General features: G+C 36.9%; 1 protein-coding gene across 1 annotated transcript in view; it reads right to left on the reverse strand.

The window, feature by feature from the left end:
• The window catches only part of cdh12b (cadherin 12b), a 35,438-nt gene extending 24,009 nt beyond the window's left edge, over positions 1 to 11,429 (reverse strand). The window contains exon 1 of the mRNA XM_079476358.1: positions 10,765 to 11,429. Within this exon, the coding sequence (XP_079332484.1) occupies positions 10,765 to 11,166 (402 nt within the window). The 5' untranslated portion in view covers positions 11,167 to 11,429. The remainder of the gene's footprint in view (positions 1 to 10,764) is intronic.
• Positions 11,430 to 20,262: the final 8,833 nt, after the last annotated feature.

Here is a 20,262-nt window from a genome sequence, read left to right on the forward strand (position 1 = left end):
GTTCTTCTCGCTTTCTTTTGATTGTTATCAAAATTAATCTACAGGCGCTCTTTTATTTGTGAATGTGTCCCGGAAGTTCATTGTAGTACATTGTAAACACTTGTCTCAGGTTGTCCTGTGACAAAGGGTATGTTTATTTGTGGTAAATCCTTTAAACATTCCTGTGAGTTTCAGCATCTGCCCTATTGATGCAAACCAAGAAGCGTAAGTGCATTACTGGAAATCGTGTGTCTCCTATTTGTTATAAAAGAAATGAAGGATGAGTTTGTCTGTGGTCATTCTAAGTACACCATAGACAATAACTTTGAATCGCTCCGTAACACTCGCATTGAGAAGAACTTGCTGGAAAGAGATGGTAAGGCCTATTCCCTCCACAGCAGGGTTTGCAGAGGCATACAGCCCTTCATTTGGAACCAGCAAAGCATGCAGTGCTTTCTGTTGCTAAAATGAGTTTTCTGTGTCAGTAATTTATGTTGCAGCTGGGCTATGTGATGTCTTCATTTTCTTCGAGGTTGTCTCGACTCTCTCCATACTAAAGAGGTGAAGCTTGTGTTTACGAAAAGGACATTCTAACACACACACACACATGCATACAACAAAAAATATGAAATAAAAGCATTTTACTCGAATATGCGTATTGGCAACACACAGCAGTGAACACACATTTAGTCTTTGTAGATTTGTTGCCATTTGGAGATATACAGTATCCCCTCTAATAACCTCATTTCACAGCTCTAACACACACCGGTAACATCTTATCTTACAGAGACGGCCGCTCACAGCTAATACAATTTTTTGCCTACGGTATCACATGGTGTACACATTGACATTCACACGCACAAACACACAAGGTTTCTGTGAATTATTGGATACACAAGATCAAATAACATATATATATTATCAGATCTTTGTCACTGCAGCATCTGCGTCATCATCTCACACATGCACACACTCGCCTGAAGGTAAACAAGCTGTCCTTCCTGCTTGAATTAGTACTGGTATACTATTTTTTTTACAATGTTTTACAGTATTTGTATGCATACTTGACACAGAATGCATGATATTGTAATTGATATGTTTTGTATGAATACCCGATTGCACAAAGTTATGCAATATACAACAGACCACACGGGTTAGTCAAACTGTCACGTGACGATGAAGCAAGCAATGCCTCCATTTAAATTATCATCGCATAGAATTCCATTGTAAATGAGTTTTATCAATTTACTAACTGCACCTAACCCATAGGTGGCACTGCTTACTGCCATTTGTCAGTGGTTCTCAACCTTCTCACGCCCCCACCCCCTGTAGACCCATTTAAAGACCCCCCCATACTGTACATTGAAGATAGATAAGATAATGTGTAAAATATGTTAGAAATAGTTAAATAAATATATGTATTCAGTACATATATATATTAGGACTGTCAACGTTAACGCTTTTATGTGATACATATTTTGTGATTAACGCGTTAAAAAAAATTTCTGTCATCATCGTCTAGCATTACGTTATATAATCACGCTCTTATTCATATAAAGGCCTTTAAGCTATTTAGGCGGGATTTCAAATTGTATTGACACGTCCAGTAGATTGACAGCTTTGGCTGTGGAACGCGACTCAACGCGACGGCGATCCCATCGGGTGAACACATGGGCTGAATATCATAGAAGAAAGGAATAAAATAAATCATTCTTTCATTTTTTAGCTTTAATGAGGATTTTTCTGTATTTCGCTGTAAAGACAGTGTTTGAGAACTTAATTTTTTTTCTGTATATTTCCTACCTGTTACACAGGCATAATATTATGATGGATTCGATTAGTTGAAAAAATTATATTATATTTAATAAAGACATCAGTTGCAAAGCCAACGATATTAGAATGCATTCATAAAATGATGCTGTTAAAGAAATGAATTGTTTTCTACATTAATTTGGAATGTGAAATTATTAGAACGCAAAGGTATATTTTAAAACACAAAAGATGTGTGTGATTATTTTATTGTTTTAATCGATTTACGCTACTAAAATAATTATGTTAAACAAGATAAATAGTTTATATTTAATTTCACTATACGTGTGCAATCACTTGCAGTTAATTGCACGAAAAGGGTAAGATAATAATGGTTAAAAATGTGTATCTATTGACAGCCATAATATACAGTATATACTGTATACATGAACTATGTATACAGAAGCAAAAAATACCTGTGTATGACAGATTGATCTCAAGTAACAACCCTGCTTATAAAAACAAAAGAAACCATCACAGAAATGAATGGTTTCCATGAAACTCCATGAACCATTATCATTATGCATCAAAACCATTACAAAATTGTAGCGTTTGGGATTAATCTGTTGATTTTAACACGAGCGAGAGTTACGACCCGGTGTGGTGTAATTTGCCTGTCGAAAATAATAATACAGCTTTAAATTAAAAATATGAAAAGGCACTTTATTTACACGGCATTCCTTTCACACGCACTCTAAACTCACCGGGAAAGAAAGAAACTTGCTCTTATTCTGAAATGACAGTCTGAAAGACAACATACTTATATGATCTACCTGTTTCTTACAATGATGTAGACGTAATTGCAGCTGCTTCATGAGTGGACTTTTGCCTACTTTGTAGATTTTAGGCTTTTGTGCGCAACCTAAAATGGCACTATGCAGGACCTACAATGAGTCTGCACATCCGCTCAAGTGTGCAGCTTCAAGACAAGACGGATTTCCCGTCTTCTTAAGCATACTCAATCGCGGATATGCAAGTTTGACACATGCGCAGTACATCACTGAATAGACTCGGCTGATTCAACATTTTGTCTTGCATGCGCTGTTGTATGCGTCCCAGACGACGAAAATTCCGCCATGCGGATGATGCGTAGACGTGGACAGCCGGACTATACTTTTGCCTTTAGACGGAACGTTGCCCTCTGTCGATTTGCAACCACGTTCCTCTCAGCATTCGCGAGCGAGTTCCAAAGGTTTGCGCCCCCTGCAGTACCTCTGCGCCCCACTGGGTTAGTTATTTCCTGCCCTCAACTATAACACACTAAAATGTGCGAGAGAAGTAAATATTGATAAGCAAGCCCATCTATGGTGCGTTAGCATACATGCCTTATGAAGACTATTTTCCTTTCTCATCAGTCGAGCAGGTAAGGCTGTCATTACTTTTTTATCTGGGCTGAGTCATTAAGATCAATGGCAGTTTGTGCACTGTGAGCTGATTTATAGATCGAACAGCACATTAATGACACACTTAATGGAGAGACCAGAAGCTCCTGCAGCACTGCAAGAATGAGTCATTAGACTCACTTGCCTGAAAGCTTTTGTCTGAGTTTCACAAGTCAAATTATTTCACTGATGAATTATTTCAAGATGGCTTAGTTTGTGTGAGAAGGTCGAACACTCTGCTTATAATGAAATAGTAGATACTGCTTACGATAAACTTAGCTATATGCTATGGTATTAATTATATGTCTGACAAAATGGGCATTGTCAATAATACATATTTCGGCGTCATGGCGAAGCATTAAGCCGCAGCTATACTTGTCTCGCGTACAGCTTCTTGAGCATACTCAATCGCGGATATGCAAGTTCGGCACATGCGCAGTACGTCATCGAGTGGACTCGGCCAGTCCAAAAATTTTCGAGCATGTGTTGTTGCACGCGTTTCGTATGACCGCGGACCCTCATGATGTTGAAAATTACGTTATGTGGACACGGACGGCCGGACTATACTTGCCCCTTTAGCGCTGGCCATGCCCCGCCTACCAACCAGTAGGCGACGCATTTGACGTCCAACATTTTATTTATAAAATATGTAAAAAACTAATTTGCCAATCCAAATTAAATCAAAAACATGAAAAGAAGAAACAAACCAGCCATGTTTGTAAATTTTTTATTACGTGACGTCAGTGTTGCTAATTTAGCAACTTTGTCGTGACTTTTCAGTCCTTTTTTGGGTAAAACGCCTAGCTGGCAGAGTAAGCAAGGAGAAGAAACTAGAACGCCCAATTTCAGGAAACAGAAGAACTCTTTGTAAAATGACAGCGGCGTTCAATGTGTTAATCTGACATTTCGTAGTGCCACTGTTTTGTTGTAATGGATCTCCATTCTTGTTCATTTTCTTCAGCTTTTTCTTTTGTTTATTTGTTTAAGTGAGCTGTCTAATAATAATGAGCCCATAATATCGATTGTGTTGTCAATCTGGAGAGTAGTGAGATCCAATGGGATCAAACTTTAAATAATAATTGCTTTTGTTTACTAATGGGAGATATGAACATCATTTATTTTTGATGGTTTATCATGAGCTGACCCACTTGCAGGGAATTTGGGGCTGCTGGTGCTTCACACCACTGCACAGAATGCTGACTGATGTGAAACGTATAGCTCCCATATGGTTATAATATAACCTGACTTTGCATAGCAGTACAAAGAAAACCAAGGCTGGCTGTCATGTGGAGAAGTTGACCCAAGTGTTTTAGTCATTAAAGTTAGTAAATCAAGTTTTGAGTCAAAAGTCTGGTTATACAAATGTTTGTTGGTTGGAAATGCAATGCCTTATGTCTTATACTTTATGTAGAAGTATCCATAGTGCTATCAAAGAGTATAGATTCCAAGAGGCGAAACTGGTCATTTTTGGGGAACAGCGCTGCCGCCATTTTGGAGTGAAAATGCTTGATAACTGACATGGTTTCTAGGGAGCCAAGGCTTTTGTCATCATGTATTATCATCATTCAGGTTGAATTTCAGCTTTAATATTTACAATTTTTAATAAAGCAGCTGATATTGCCATTGCGACAGCAAAAAGCAGAGATGCTTTCACCCCAAAATGGCAGAAACACTTGTGTTGCAATGGAACGTTCAATTGAGTTTCGCCTCTTGGTATCTGTAGTTGCCTGGTAATGTCATATATTTACTAAATACCGCAAGTATTTTAGATTTTAGCTGAATGTGTGTTTCTTTACAGTTTTACTTTATGAATTTAGCAAAAACTTTGTTCAGTTGCCTGTAGCAAACCTAGCATTTAATGTCAGTTTTCTATCCCCATGTGGTGTGACAACGTGCCCCATGTTGTTTAGTCACAAAATGTGTTAAATGAACTGTATCAGTCACACTTTTGCAGTTTAATTTTTTTCATTAAATGTGGTTTTGAAAAGCCATTGCAGCCCTATAATAGGCTATTGGCAGGTTCCCATTACGGCAGCTTACCTTTATGTTGGGGCATGTTGTCACAAAAGGTAATTTTGTGTTCACTGGACTATATCATTATTTGAGGCAATAATGAAACTTATATAACTAGACCTGAAGGTATGTAGTGCAAAGTGTAACACCTATAGCCTTGGCCTTTATACATAAATATGTTGTATATGGGTAGTTGACAAATACACCGTTCATGTGACATAGCATAGGTTATTCATATTCATTGATATTTTTTCCCACATTTATTCTAAATTAAAATATTCATAAATTAAAATATAATTAACAGCTGGCTTCTGGATGATTGCTTTCAAACCGTAGGACACATGATGCTTTTTATTTTTATCTATCAGAAAATTATCATTTTGCACAACCATTCCTTTACAGTTTCAATCTGATGAAAGCTTCTTATCTTCTTATAACTCAAGATAAGGAAGTCTGCAATTTGCTGCGTGTGTTTCAGCATATATGCAGATGCATAGATGTGTGTTTCTGAGTGTTTGTGTAAGGAATTGTAAATAGGGATGTTCTGCTTGCTTGTTGTAGGGATCGACAATTGTATTGTTTGCTTTAATCGCTGGTTTAGCCGAGAGGTTGTCTAAACATTTTCATGATCTCCCGTGCCGCCCCATGTTCATCCTGACAGTAAAGCAGGTAATCACTCAGAATCCTTAAGCTATGATGATCCTCTCTGTACACACGCACATACACACATTTCATTGAGACGGCTGGCGTGGAGCACCTCTTTATACTGCTGAAGTCTGTAGATTACCTTTCGGTTCCATATGTTTACTTCATAGAAACAACTGAATTTAATTGTAATGTGTTTGTTATAAGTATTAGAGAGACATTGGCTATTTTGGGAATTAAACATTGTTTATGGTTGGTCAGTGTGGCAAACATCCATGATATACTTGCAAATATTGTCTCCAAACAAGTCTTGTCATTGTATATTTTAATGAAGACAAAATGACACAAAATTGAGATAATTTTTTTCTGTCTCATTCATCATTCTGTCAGTGCAAGGTGCAGTGTATTATGGGATACAGTATAGGGAGCTCTCTTTGACTGTACAGTATATTTCACATATGGCAAATGTATGGCATCTAACATACTGTAGTGTGTTATTCTGAAAACAGTATGCCATTATATACAAGCCCGTTGTGGCGGAAAGGTTTGTAAAAATGTTATGCTGCCCCTGTGTTGCTAAACTACAGCAAACGCTTCATCTTGGTCTGTCCACTGCTCCACATCACTGAGGGGTCAGCATGCCTCATTGCTACCGAACACACAAACATTTTAAAGTCGCATGGGGTTGAGAAACAGATCTAAAACAGCGGAAATATTACCCTAAGAGACATTTCACCTCGAATCACGTGTTTTGTCGTCAAGCATGTGGTTTAGTTTACTAGTTGTGGATGGAGAAAGGCAGAGAGAGAAAGAGAGAGAGAGAGAGAGCCAAGATTGGTCTCTGGACCACCTGCAAGGAAGAATGCACCATGTTGTCTCATTGTGGGCATGAAGCACAATCAAATTTAGGGGTAACAGAGACAACATATGCTTACAATAAATCTCCCTTTCTTAGCTGTACACACACAGGCGAGAGAACAAAGAAGATCATGTTTTATTTTACATGAACGTTGGTTGATTTATCGTGATTAATCGCATCCTGAATAAAAGTTTGTGTTAACATAATATATGCCTGTGCACTGTGAATATTAATTTTGTATTTATATACACATACATGTATAAAATATAAAAATAAATAAATGTTTGTATATCATTTTAATTATATATAAATTTTAATATGTACATGCAAATATTTCCTAAATACATGTTTTTGTTTATAAATACAAAATTGATATGCACAGTGCACAGATATATTGTGTAAACACAAATTTCTATTCTGGATGCGATGATTCATGGTTAATCATCGACAACATCCCTAAATGAATGCAAACCAAAAGTTCTGTGTTTCTTGTGTTAGTAACTCTGAGGTTGTGGGTTCGAAACCCATGGAACCAAATATTGAAAAGTGCAGAAATAATATTACCCAATGACTACATTTGTTATGACTTGACTAGTTGAACTGTGATTGAAGCCATAGTGTAGGCCAAAGAGAATAATAACATGGTTTTTTTTTGTCTATATGGTGACTATGAGATGCACACAGAGATGCACACAATAACTGAATATAGATATGACACGAATCTTCTAGCTGTTTCGACAGCATCAGTTGAGATTTCATTGTTGTTTTATGACTTTTTTGAGCTGTGCTCCTCTATCTTCTCACATCCCTCGTGATTCCTTTTGCGACGTGTTGACAGAAAGAATTTCAAATCACTACCAAAGCATTTATAGCTTTAGCAATTTAATAAGAGAAGTATTTGCCACTCAAAGTGTATATGTGTGTGTGTGTGTGCATCACATTTGACGTGAACGCTTGGAAATCGTGTGTTTCTTTATTCCTGGAGGTAACCAGCAGTCATCTTTGCTTTCCGGAAAAAATGAAATCATGATGTTGTTTTGTTATTGTGGTTGTGTTTTGCTGTGTACATTCAATTATTTCTTGATGCAATATTGCAACCGTTGGGTCAATGTTTTTCTAGGCAGTATGTCGACTTGACATATCATTGTGATTCCGGTCTATTGCCGATATGTTATTAAAGAGGCTTTTTGAAACAGAAGTCAAAATCTTCTCTGTTTTATTTCTAACCATCTCTGGTCATGTACACACCTTTATCGCACTATTAACGGCGCATAGGAACTTTCGCGGCACTTTGAAACAGGTTACACACACGGCAGTGGACAGCCGTTTCTGCAAACATCATGGCTTCAAGCAAGAAAGCACGTTTTTGGTCCGAACGGGGAACAAGAAAGATGCCAACAATTCTAGAAAATAAATGAAACATCTAAAACTGTATGTGGTACCATGGTGAAGACGAACTGTTTGTTGATACATGAAATAATGGAGGGAACGTCAAACTGCATTGCTTAGGGACGTAATGACGTATGCCATTAATCAAACTATGTAGTGTAACATGTAAAGCAGGGACATGAAAGGTATATTCTTAAAGGCTCTCATGTAAACACCTTCCTCGTAATATTAGCTTACTGAGAATAAGGCAAATCATTTGATAACTGATGTCCATGTAAAGGTGGTTTTGATGTCCAGAAAGATGACAGTACCATCCCTTCATACAGTACTCTTCTACAAAATATCACTCCTCCCGCATTCGGTATACACGGTGCGCTAAATTTGCACACTTGCCGTTGTCTTCCCCACAGGTCTGTGCCGCATGACTTCTCTGTCGTTGATAGATGCGACGTAGCGTTTATTGTTGGGAGTTCACATGGATTCCTGCCTGTGTTATCGTCATACATGCTGTGTGCATTTAGAGAGCAGCATATGGGCACAGTGAAGACTTCCCAGCCTGCTAAAGTTAACAGTGACCCAGCACAGTGATCCGATATTAAAGTTCGCTGTTGTGTATTCCCCCAAAACTGCAGTTGGTTTTATAGACAGGGCTCGTGTCATCACATTAGTAAAAGACACAGATAAGATGCAGTGATAAGATGGTGTGCCTGTGGTAATAGGTCCTGTCACTCTGCCAGAAAGTATTCAGTTCATTTACAACCAGAGAAAGTCACCCTGTGCACTCCTGCAGTGCTAAACGTTCTAGTTTATCTTTGGAGGCGTTAATGTTGAAAACAATCACTTTAAAGTGCTCTTAACTGCGATTTAAGATGTGTTTTATTGATGTGGTTGGGCTTAAATGAGTGATTGGGCCGCTGAAGTTTTTAGCAGAGTTTAGTCACAACAAGTGATGGGAAACATATGCTATTTTGCATGAACAGTAAAATATTATAAAATATATAAAAAGATGTTAAATATGGTATAAAATTAACGCAAAGTACGTTTGCTTGATAAATTGTGTGTCCTCATGATCTTGTTAGCAATGTACGCATTTAAAGTTTATTTTAGGACTATGTGTTTTATTTAGTAGAGAAATAGTCTCAGACATTACGCCATCGGACCATCGGCTGAAAGTCTGATGCATAAAGCACACTTTTCTGGAAACACTTCTGCGCGTTCAAAGTCGTCTTCTGATTGGATGAATTCCACAGGATTTCCAGGAGACGTGTGTTGTGTTCTTTAACGGTCCTCCCGGAAACTGCACAAAGCTGTCTGGTCAAGGTAGTAAGCTGTCGTGTTTGCATCAATTGCAATAAGAGCAGGTACGTTAGAGAGAGAGAGAGACCAAACCGCTTATAAAGCAGGCTGTCCTAATTAATGTACAAACACTTAGGAATGCAGGATAGATTATCGTCCATATCGGTATCTGCTGTATAAAAGTAATGCCGATATATTATAGCCGGTAGCTGGTTTAACCGTTCAGCTGCAAGCTACTTACAGTTGAAGTACAGTACAGTACTGTCAAGAACTGTTATCAGCAAAACATTATTGATGTAGGTACAGCATGTAGATTTTTATGAATATGTAAATTACAGCAAACAAAAGCTTATATTTTTAATCAGACCGCTGTCTGAATGCTTTTTGGCTTGAGGGCTGTTGGGGTGCACAGAAAGAACATCTTTAATTTGTTTATTAAAAATCATTATACCAGAATAGTTTAAAATTGAGACAATCTTTAACTAGTGTAAAGTATGCTTAGTACATGGTTTTCAGGGAAAAAGAGAACTAATGGTTTCCCTTGTTTATTGCAGTGAGTGTTTTCAAATAAAAGCAGTTGTCCACTTTTGCCTTTTGTTTCAGTCTCAGAAAATGTTAAATTTAAAGTTAGTTGATGTATATCGGCCGATATATCGGTTATCTGCTTCAAATCTTAAAGAATTATCGGTTATTGTTATCGGCCAAAATGTACATATTAGTGCATTCCTAATTACACTGCATGAATACGTGATTATGTGTGTGATGAGGCAATAGAACAAGCTAGTAGGAATGAAAATCCTGTAGTTATTTCTATTGCCTTTATTTATTTTGTCCACTGTGTAAAATTTCAACAAAATGTTTTATATTGAGAGGACTTATTTTTGTCACTGAAATTAATGTTTTTTATCACAGCTAGAGTAAAGTACCAAAAATGTACCGTCACCGAAATCCAGGTACCGAATCGGTACTGTAAAAAATGTGTATAGGTTATAAAATGCAACATTTTTACAATGCTTTTGTGCATTGAAAACAACTTAGTAAAGCTCTATTTAAAAAGCCCAGGGCCATTACAGACACAGATGTGAATAAAAATATATTCTGGAAATGAAAAAATAATCTCTTACAGTACCTGTAATGCAATGCGAATAGTGTTATCATGTTGTATTTGGCTCTGTAATTGTTTCTTGCAGCATTGTGTTTCATACTTGATGCCAGAAAGAAAAGAAGTGTTTCTTTGGTACATACGAGTCATTCATTTATGCAAATATACCTTCATTTAAAAGTTTAAGATTGCTTGACTGAAATGTTTCTCATCATCATAAAAACTGAATGTCTATTCATAAATGTTTGACATTAGTTTGGTATAAAAATATGGTTGTTCAGAAGTCTTACTTTTTTCAGCATGATTATTCCCTCCTGATTGTGCTCGTTGGTGGTGATGTCAAACATGTTCCCTCCGTCTCCAGGGACAATGTTGTATTCCACCTCAGCGTTCTTTCCGATGTCGAGGTCATGAGCTTTGATTCGGCCCACCGCAGAGCCGACCGTTGAAGACTCTGGTACACGCAGGTGGAAGATACCTAAAAAGTTGTGTAGACAAGTGTTGAGGAAGCTACTTTGAAAATTCAGCTTGGCAAGATGTTCGGAGTCTGTGTGAATTTTTTCAGGTGAAAGACAACAGAAGAAAATGGAGGACGGTACGTTGGTGTTAGGGGTGGAACAGTTCCTGAAAAAATTTGTACTGTTCAATTCAATCACGGTTCGAGATGCACGTGTATTGTTCGGTTCGGTCATGCTTTTATTCCATTTGGCACAGACAAAGGTGAAATTGACTTCGGGCTTTCTTTTTGGGTTCTATACTCTTTGTTGTCGAAAAAGCTGCCTATAATTTTACTTGACTGTACCTGGGAATAACTTAAGCTAAATAACGTAAGCACAGCATTTAACATTTTCCTTTTCTTAATTGGTCAATATGGACAAAGTGAAAGGACACGTGTCCCAGCCTGGTGCATCCGTTTTTGGAGTCCCCTGGAAACACTTCCGTTGTGGTTTGTGCCACTTGCAGCATGTTTCTGTTTGTTTGTGTTGCCAGAATTTGCAGTAACTGTGGTTACAATTAAGGCCTGTAAAAAACAGATAAAGTACTGCCAGAAAATGACATTTTCCCTTTTATTTTAAGGACACCTGAAAAATCTGAAGTCTCATTCTCAAACCTAGTCTCAAACCTCTTTATGTATCAAAATCTCACCTATTGGTTTTATTTATGATTGTCTATGGCCAAAATCAAGCTGCCTCATCCTTTCAGATTTATGATTGCATGACATGACATGACCTTAAGAATAACAAAAAAATTTAAACACTGTAAATGGTGGATTGTAAGGCTATATTTTCTGTGTTGAGAAAAAAACATTAACTGTGTATAATTTATCAAACCGAAACTCTGACCACAGAACCATAACACAGAACCGAACCATGGATTTTGTGAACCGTTCCACCCCTAGTTGGTGTAGATATTGGCATGCATAGGCTGACAGCTCAAGTCACTTCCATATGTCCGCCATCTTGGAACGGTCAACATTTTAGCTGCTGTTGTCACTTGTTTTTGCTAATACGCTTACAGATACACAGTTAACATGCTCAGCAAACAGCCTGGCTTTGACTGTTCCAATATGGCGGACGACTTGCATATAGTTATAGTTATGCTGTATATCTCTATGGCAGTTGACATAAACATTATGTGGGCATAAATAGGTATAAACAGATTATGCTATTTGGTTAATCAAATGTGTCAATAGATCATGTGTAGGCACAAACAGATTATGCTGATTGGTTAAACTAATGTGTCGAGTGGCCATGACAGCAAACAAAAAAGAAAACCTCAGCTAATTAAGAAGTCATTAGATGCATTAGTGCAATGCACCAAAAATACAAACAAGAGAGAGATATGCAGAGACTAAGCCCAGAATGCAACAGTCATCATTGTAGACTCCTCTGAGACGTTCTGATGGAAATCTGCTGCTCTCTCAGGGTTTTACCAATATTTACACTGCGTGAGAATCAGTGCTTATGACTACAGCTCAATGCCATTTCTGTGAAATTAAAAACTGCAAAATAAAAATGCATAAAATATGAGGTTTTCTCAAATGTGAATGGTGCAGTTTTTTCAAGATTGCCATGAAATGAGTTACATTGTCTTACTTTTAGAGAACCGTGGTGGGTTGTCGTTGACATCACTCAGGGTGATGTTGATGGTGGTGGTCCCTGCCAGACCCCCTAACTGACCACCCATGTCTTTGGCCTGGATGAGAACTTGATAAAGCTCTTTCACCTCCCGGTCCATGTTGGGTAGAGCTGTCCTTATCACTCCTAGAAAGAGAAATCATGTGCACACACAGAGCAATAGAGAGATGGTTAATAGAGAAAGGAAGATAAAGGGATGGTGGGGTAGAGAAACTGTAGATGAAGAGAAGCTGTGAATACAGGCAGCTATCCGCGTGTGCCGAGAATCGGATTAGAGAATAGCAGGTAAAGTGAGTAGAAGAATTGAGTTAGAAAGAATGCGGTTGGAAAGCCAAAATTCAATAGAGAGAAAAAAGAAAAAATGGATGGCGTGCTGATGCAATGGATGTCTGTGGCACTTAAAAGAACTGGATGCAAATTGGACTTCTAGATGCCTTATGTCATTTATGCACCATTAACGGCAAATGGAATTGCATAATAATGACTTTCATGACCCTCCCTCCTCTTTTTCAGAAAAATCGCCATGGAAATGGTCTATTTATAGATTCTGTACATTCAATCTCTGTATTTATTTTACCGTACCTGAAAGGGTATGAAAATCGAGTTTCTTGTTGGCCAATTTCTTTAGGACTATACATCATTTGTCATGGTTGGCTAACATTGTAGATGGGAAGAACCATTTTCTCATTGAAAGCTTTTCAGTTTATAGGATTTCTTCTTTGGACGTTCTTGATGTTACATTACGGATTTCAGAACAGTTTACGTAGGGATTTATAAGCAAATACGTGAAGCTGTTCTTTGAAGCACTAGTAAAATAGCTGCTTTTTTTAAAAAGAACCACAAAAAAAAGGTTTGCCGTATGCCTTTGGAGAACATTTTTGAGATTGTATACTGAACCTTACCTAAACATGTTTTTAGCCGTCTGAGAGATTGAGGTCATAAACCATCTCATACTCTTAACAAGTTAACAACAATTCTTCTTCCATAAAGCACAAATAATGTGTTTCACGAAGCCATGAAACGCTTTCATAGATCAAGAGGGCACTTCATAGGATGAATTAGACATGGTAGTGTGTGGCTAAGAAGGTCACAAACCTTCATACAATACACACTTCGGATGAAATGTTAAAGCAGAATCGAGTGATTCTCTGGGCCTGTTACGAGAACTGTCAATGATATGCTTTGTTTGTTACTTATTGCTTTGCATGTGGTTTTTAAGACTTTGTGAAGTGTGTGAGATACTTAACAGAACAGATACACATCATTTACTTCTCTTTGTGTTGTTCTTCATCTTCTCTGTTTTGCGAAAAACACTGAATAAGGTATTTTTATACATCATTCGGATGTTTTCTGTTTTCCAATAAAAGGGAAGTTGATAGTGATTTAATTTATACTGCCAACCTCTCAAAAAGAACGAAACGCATTAAAAGCATTATTACAATTATGTTTCATTAATAAAAGCACCATGGATTCTCATATCAATTGCTTCAAGATATTGAGTTACATGGAGACACATTTCTGTAAATAACAACTTCAGTTTTTTGAACTTTTGTTTATCAATTTTGGTTTGTGTAATCATATTTGAAGGACGAATTCGGATACACAATATTACTGTGTCTGTACCAGCAGGACTGTACATTAACGTTTTTGCATATAACACCGTTGCTACAGATTTTATAGCACAGGCCAAACAGTTGTAGCACAAATACGTCTGGAATCATCTTAAGTGCAGGTCATCACATAAATAGAAATATAACTAGAAAAGGACGTTAAAGTTCCAAATTCTGTATTTTCAATGCAATTTTCAATACTCTTAAAGGTCCTTTTAAACAAACCATCAATGATATATTAAATAATTTAATATAGATTTGGTAATATATCGAGTTGTATATTAGTTAAAATAATATATACAATATTTTAAATAATACATAAAGAATTTACACTTTTCAAATATTAAGATTGTATTATGTAATATATTGCATGATATATTTTTGTTTCATGATGGAAGATGTTTCATAATGGGTAATACATCTGCATTATAGGCAGTTTAACAAAGGGTAACCATTTTGCTTCATGTTTATTGAAGCAAACAATGACTCTAAATACTATAGCACTAAATTGTACACAACATATACAAACCACACCAGACTGATGCATTTACCTTCAAAATGCACACCGTGCCCCCCTTAAAATAAATGGGTGTGCATGACGCCCCTGCCTAGCACTGGCACACCTGTGGCCATCGTCACTGATTAAAAATGACCATTTATAGGACGATACCGATATGGCTGATAATATATACTCCATCCCTACGGTGTTTTTAGGAGCCCTCTGGTATAAATCAACACCTCTTTTGTTTTGTTGTTGCCTATTGTCTTTTCCAGAAGAGTAAAACGCAACGACATGGGGGTTAGTAAATCGTGACAATATGTTCATTTAACAGGGAAATGTTTCTTTAAGGTGTGCGTTTCCTCGCTGTGTTCTCTTTCACACACTTCATTCTCAGATTATACGTGATTCTATTATGCGTTTAGCCCCCGCCGTTGTTTCCCTTTCATGCCTCTCAGCTTTTGTTTACTGTCGTTTTGGTTGAAACATTTCTTTGACATGGCTTTATATGAAAAACTGATTTTTCTTCCATCGTCGACTCATTTGATTCGTTCAGCTACGAAATGTCACCCCCTGAGAGCCTCCCGATTTGCTGATATCAGGAAATTATATTTTTATTCATGTATTCCTGTTTTTTCATGCTTCATATTTGTTCCACGGGGCTTTAAGGATATTGAGAAGAAGCGAGATGTTTGTGCTCTGTGCGTCAAGATTTCCTTCGGTCTGTTGTTTTACATTGCGTTGTTCTTTGAATGCAGATAGCCCATTTGTAGATAATGTTTGGTTGAAAAACATTCAAAAAAATGACTCAAGAACTTTTTTCAAACATTAAAATCAACTAAAATGTACTTGCAAGTATGTTGACTTCATTTTCTACCTGGTCTTGGACCTGATTGTATATTTATAGATCTGTTTAGTTTCTTGCTGCTGTTCGGCTGTTCAGAATGAATTGCAGTTCAGAGCCGGTACTTATTACAGATCCATTTTCTAGGCCGTCCACGTTATTATCAAATCAAACCGCAGCACTTATTTGTCTAATGGGATCATTGAATGTAATTACGATGAATCCCATGTACTGTGAAATGAATGAGCCAAATCTGTTGTTTTACACAAACAAAGGAGATGACCTAGTTTGTAAGTTTTACTGTAAAACATTCACCAGTCTTAGGATCCACAGAGAAGTACGGTTGCCCGTGTAGTATGCTGTACACCACCCTTGCACTGTTGCCGTATGTGGGGTCATCTGCATCTGTCGCTGTGACCTTCATGACGTAGGTACCTATAAACACAAAGTAATTTACACACATTTATTGGATGAAATGGATAAAATAGTTGAATATATGAGAGATAAGTTACTCCACTACCTGTAGCTTACAGTTGCTAATGTCAATTCTTATTATGAAATTATATAAAGCATAAAGTAATTCTATGGTATTTTAATGCATAGATGCTATTAGAGAAGCAATCATTTTGAATTGCACCTTTTACGCTGAAATTATGACCATGATGTTTTGTAGAATATTTTGTGTTATTTTTACACAATTGTGTCATTTTGTGTTGAGTTTGTGTTAAACGAATAAAAGTAACAATCCAAGTTGAGCTAAGCTAAAAGTAACATAAAATATGTTACCTAGAAATAACAGATGTGTCTAGAAACGGGCAAATTGCTTTACAGCTTTACATGCATTAGGATTTTAAAACTAAATAAAATAAAGACAGTATATGGTATTGAAATACAGTTTTTCTCTATGCAGTGTACATTGATAAAACCTAAACGAAACCGTTAGAAACTGTAAATTGTTATATTGAAGTATATTATTTAATTTAAATGTTTTACTTTAAATATTTTCAGTACTGGAAACTTAGAATTACTATATACCAGAACAATTCGTGATACTACCATAACATGCAAATAGAATGTACATGTTAAAGTAATGCTGCGTTCGCACCAAATGCAATCGCGCAAATAAATTGCGTACAATGTCAATGCAAAAGCACGATCAATCATGTCTTCCGCACAAGTTGAACATTTTTTATCACAATCAATTCATTCATTATTGAAAATAACGAACCATTCCCGCGAGTAATAAGCTTGTAACGCGATGCATCGTGTTTGGTGTGAACACAGAATTAAAGTTAGAGTGCTGAAACATGGTAAAACAATATTGGACGTATTAATGGGAGCTTTAGCCTTCAGGAGAGTTTAGGGACTAGTTATTGATGTTATTTAAGAATGATGATTCCAAATGTGCTGTGCTTATTATACGGCAATGCTTACACAGCTATTTTCCCTCTTCGACTCTTCTGAACTTCTTTCGTTTATCCCATAGATGTTACAAACATTCACAGCAGGATTCGGCTTTATATTAATACATTTGTCTAAACTGCCCATTGTCTGCAATGTGCCTTTATTAGCATAGCACCCTGCAGGCTAACAGATGGCTAGTGCTGGCTTTAAAACATTAGATGAACCAGACCAAAACGTCAATCGCACAAACAAACCTCGGTCACATCCCAGAACAGATAAACGTTGTGAACCCTTCAGTGGATGTGCTCCGTTGGGCACCGCAAACAGCATCACTGATTTATTTTCTCATATGTTTTGTTGAAGCAATAAGGCCTTGATAATATTATAACAAATTACAATGCATAGCACAATGGTAGCGGCTTATTGCTTTTATGAAATGGTGGCATGTGATAAAATAAGAGATTCGCATTTTATTGGTATTAATAATCTCAATAGACAATGTTTCTATTAAGTATTATAATAAAGTCTAAGCTGTTTTAGGTCGCTAGGCAACATAGCAGTTTGTCAGCATATTAAAATAGCTTTATTCTTGGCTGAACCAATACGAATTTAAAGTTTCAGTTCTCGGTTTGTACGTGAAGTTATTTCTTATTGTTATTAATGCTATGGCCCTGGTTAAATCAGCCAAATTGAAAATATATTACGACAGGATGAATTTTTTTTAATAACAAGCAATGATAAATCGTGCGAAATAACAAGTCACATTAATTGAGAAGGAACACAGTCAATTTGGATTTCATGTTGTTTTTAAGACAATAATTACAGAGTGTACTGGAACAAAATATGAAAAACATACATGCCGAGAGAGAGAGAGAGAGAGAGAGAGAGAGAGAGAGAGAGAGAGAGCACAAACTGAGTAAGTGTACAGATTATAAATAAAGGCCATTTCCCAATGGAAGTCCTTTTCAACCGTCTGATGCAATTACCTTTGATTTCTATCCTCTCTCAACACTCACACGTGTCAATATGCTTTAGTGCTGTCCCTGCTTTCACAGAGAGGTGACGGGCATTATTCTGAAATGTGCCGAGCTCCACTCTTTTAAATGACCTCTCATTTGTACAGTCACTTTTCAGAGAGACACGGTAACAAGATGGTGAAACAGGAAGTCTCATCTCTTGGTTGTGTTTGTTGACTTGGTTTTTGCTTTAATGATGATAGCAGGAACGTTAAACATTGCGGGATGGTGCTACTGTATATTGTTCTACAAGTGTGATGGTGGACTTTTAATCACCTCTGTTCATTCGGCTCTCTGGGATCATGAAATGGTTCGATTCACCTGGGAAGTTGAGGTTCATTTTATTTTTATTGCCATTCAGATGAGAACTATCTCATAGTGAACGACTCAGATCTGTCTTCTGACGGTACACGACAAAGGCTGCAATGCAACGTAAAGCGTGTAGTTTACTTCAGGATTTGTGGGATTCCTCTTCTGTAGATTAAAATATTTTCTTGTCATTTGCACAATGGAATCCCATTTAAACTCATAAGCAGTACATCAAAAGAAATCCTCACCAGGTATCTTTGTTCTTAGCGGAAGAAAGAATGGGTAGGAATCATGTGCGATATGCCGTAACAAAAGTCTCTCCTGTGATTTCTCAGTTTTCTATAAGGGTGTAATTGTTCTGTCTGTGTGCTCAGCATTTTAATAGTTTTATCTATTATGTCACGAGGATTATCTGCCAATGATACAGGTGCGTTTTGGTATAGAGGGTATTTTAATATCATTCTTATAATTAACCTGATTCCTAACTCATTGAGTTATTTTTAAAGGCCTCATGAATCGTTTTTTTGATGTATTTCCTCTGTAAAACAGAAAGTTTGCATAATAAGGCAAAGAGTTCAAAAAATCTAATTTTATCGTACACGACAAAATAAGATATTTTGAGAAATGTGTCATTGGATTTGTGTGCGTGGAAGTCAACGGAGGACAATGTTGTTTGGTTACCACCATTCTAAAAAATATCAAATGACATACTATACACTTCAAAACCTTTCTGGTGAATGAGTGCATCATCCGGATACTTAAAGTGCACTTCATATTGTATGAAATTTTAATGAACACACTATTTACAACACAATAATTACAAGCACAGTAGTTACAATACATTTTATACTACAAAATGGTGTGGTACAGTGCATACGTACACAGTTTGGGGTACACCAAAACAATTTCAACTGATCGATGTTCGATTATTTCCTGCTACCTGTTGCTAGTCGTGGCAGTTGCTATTTTTGTGGTTAATCGTTTTTCAATGCATACTTGTATATATTCACTCAACATTTTATGTTTCTCATTATCGGTAGAAATGGATTCAAATCCTCAAAAGTGTAATTTTGATTTCATGGGATCTTTAATATTTTACAGCGTCTCGCCGTGAAACAACAGGGAGCCACTTCAGTAGACAAACTTAATTACATGCCACAAAAGACGACTCAACGGTCAAGACATTAACATTTTGGCAGACCCTTTAATCCAAAGTGATTTACATTGCATTATCCTATACATTTGTTTCTAAGTATGTGCAATCCCCTAGGATCGAACCCATGACATTGACGTTGTAAACGCCATGCTCTAACCACTGAGTTACAGGAAAACTGGTAATGCAAATGATACAAAAATATTGAATAACGTCACAAACAGTTATGTAAAATGTTACGATGACCATATATTGTTTTGAATACTTTTTTTCACTACCGTGTACAAGTCCTATGGTTCAACATTGTCATGCAATGACACTACATACTTCAATGTTTTATTTTAAGATCTGATCCTCTTTAATGTTTTTTAATTGTAGATTTGCTTAAACAAGATTTTTCAATTCAGATGGACGACATTGAACTAAAACGTTCATTCGCAAACGTTTGCAACAGTTTCTAATTCTGACAATGAATCGATTGTCAAGTTTGCAGGGAACGTAACATCACATTACACAGTTTTCCTAACATGACCTCAGGGATGCATGCATCTTCTACAATCATATTTGACATCATGATAAAGATTATTTGTCCAGGTATTGGAAGCCATTATGACTTTAACAAGCCTTGCAATATGTTCCATGCTTGCGAGAGGATAGCGTTAAATTGATCTGCAAGTAGTAATGGCGATCGGATTAGGCCGTGTGGAAATCAATAAAGCTCCTGGCTGACTTTTGAGATGAGGCTTTATAGAGAAGCACAGACAGTAACAAAATAAGGTGCAGCCGCCGTCCTCACCCACGGCGGAGCGTGATAG

This window comes from Barbatula barbatula (genome assembly GCF_947034865.1).
Source record: "Barbatula barbatula genome assembly, chromosome: 16".
NCBI lineage: Eukaryota > Metazoa > Chordata > Actinopteri > Cypriniformes > Nemacheilidae > Barbatula > Barbatula barbatula.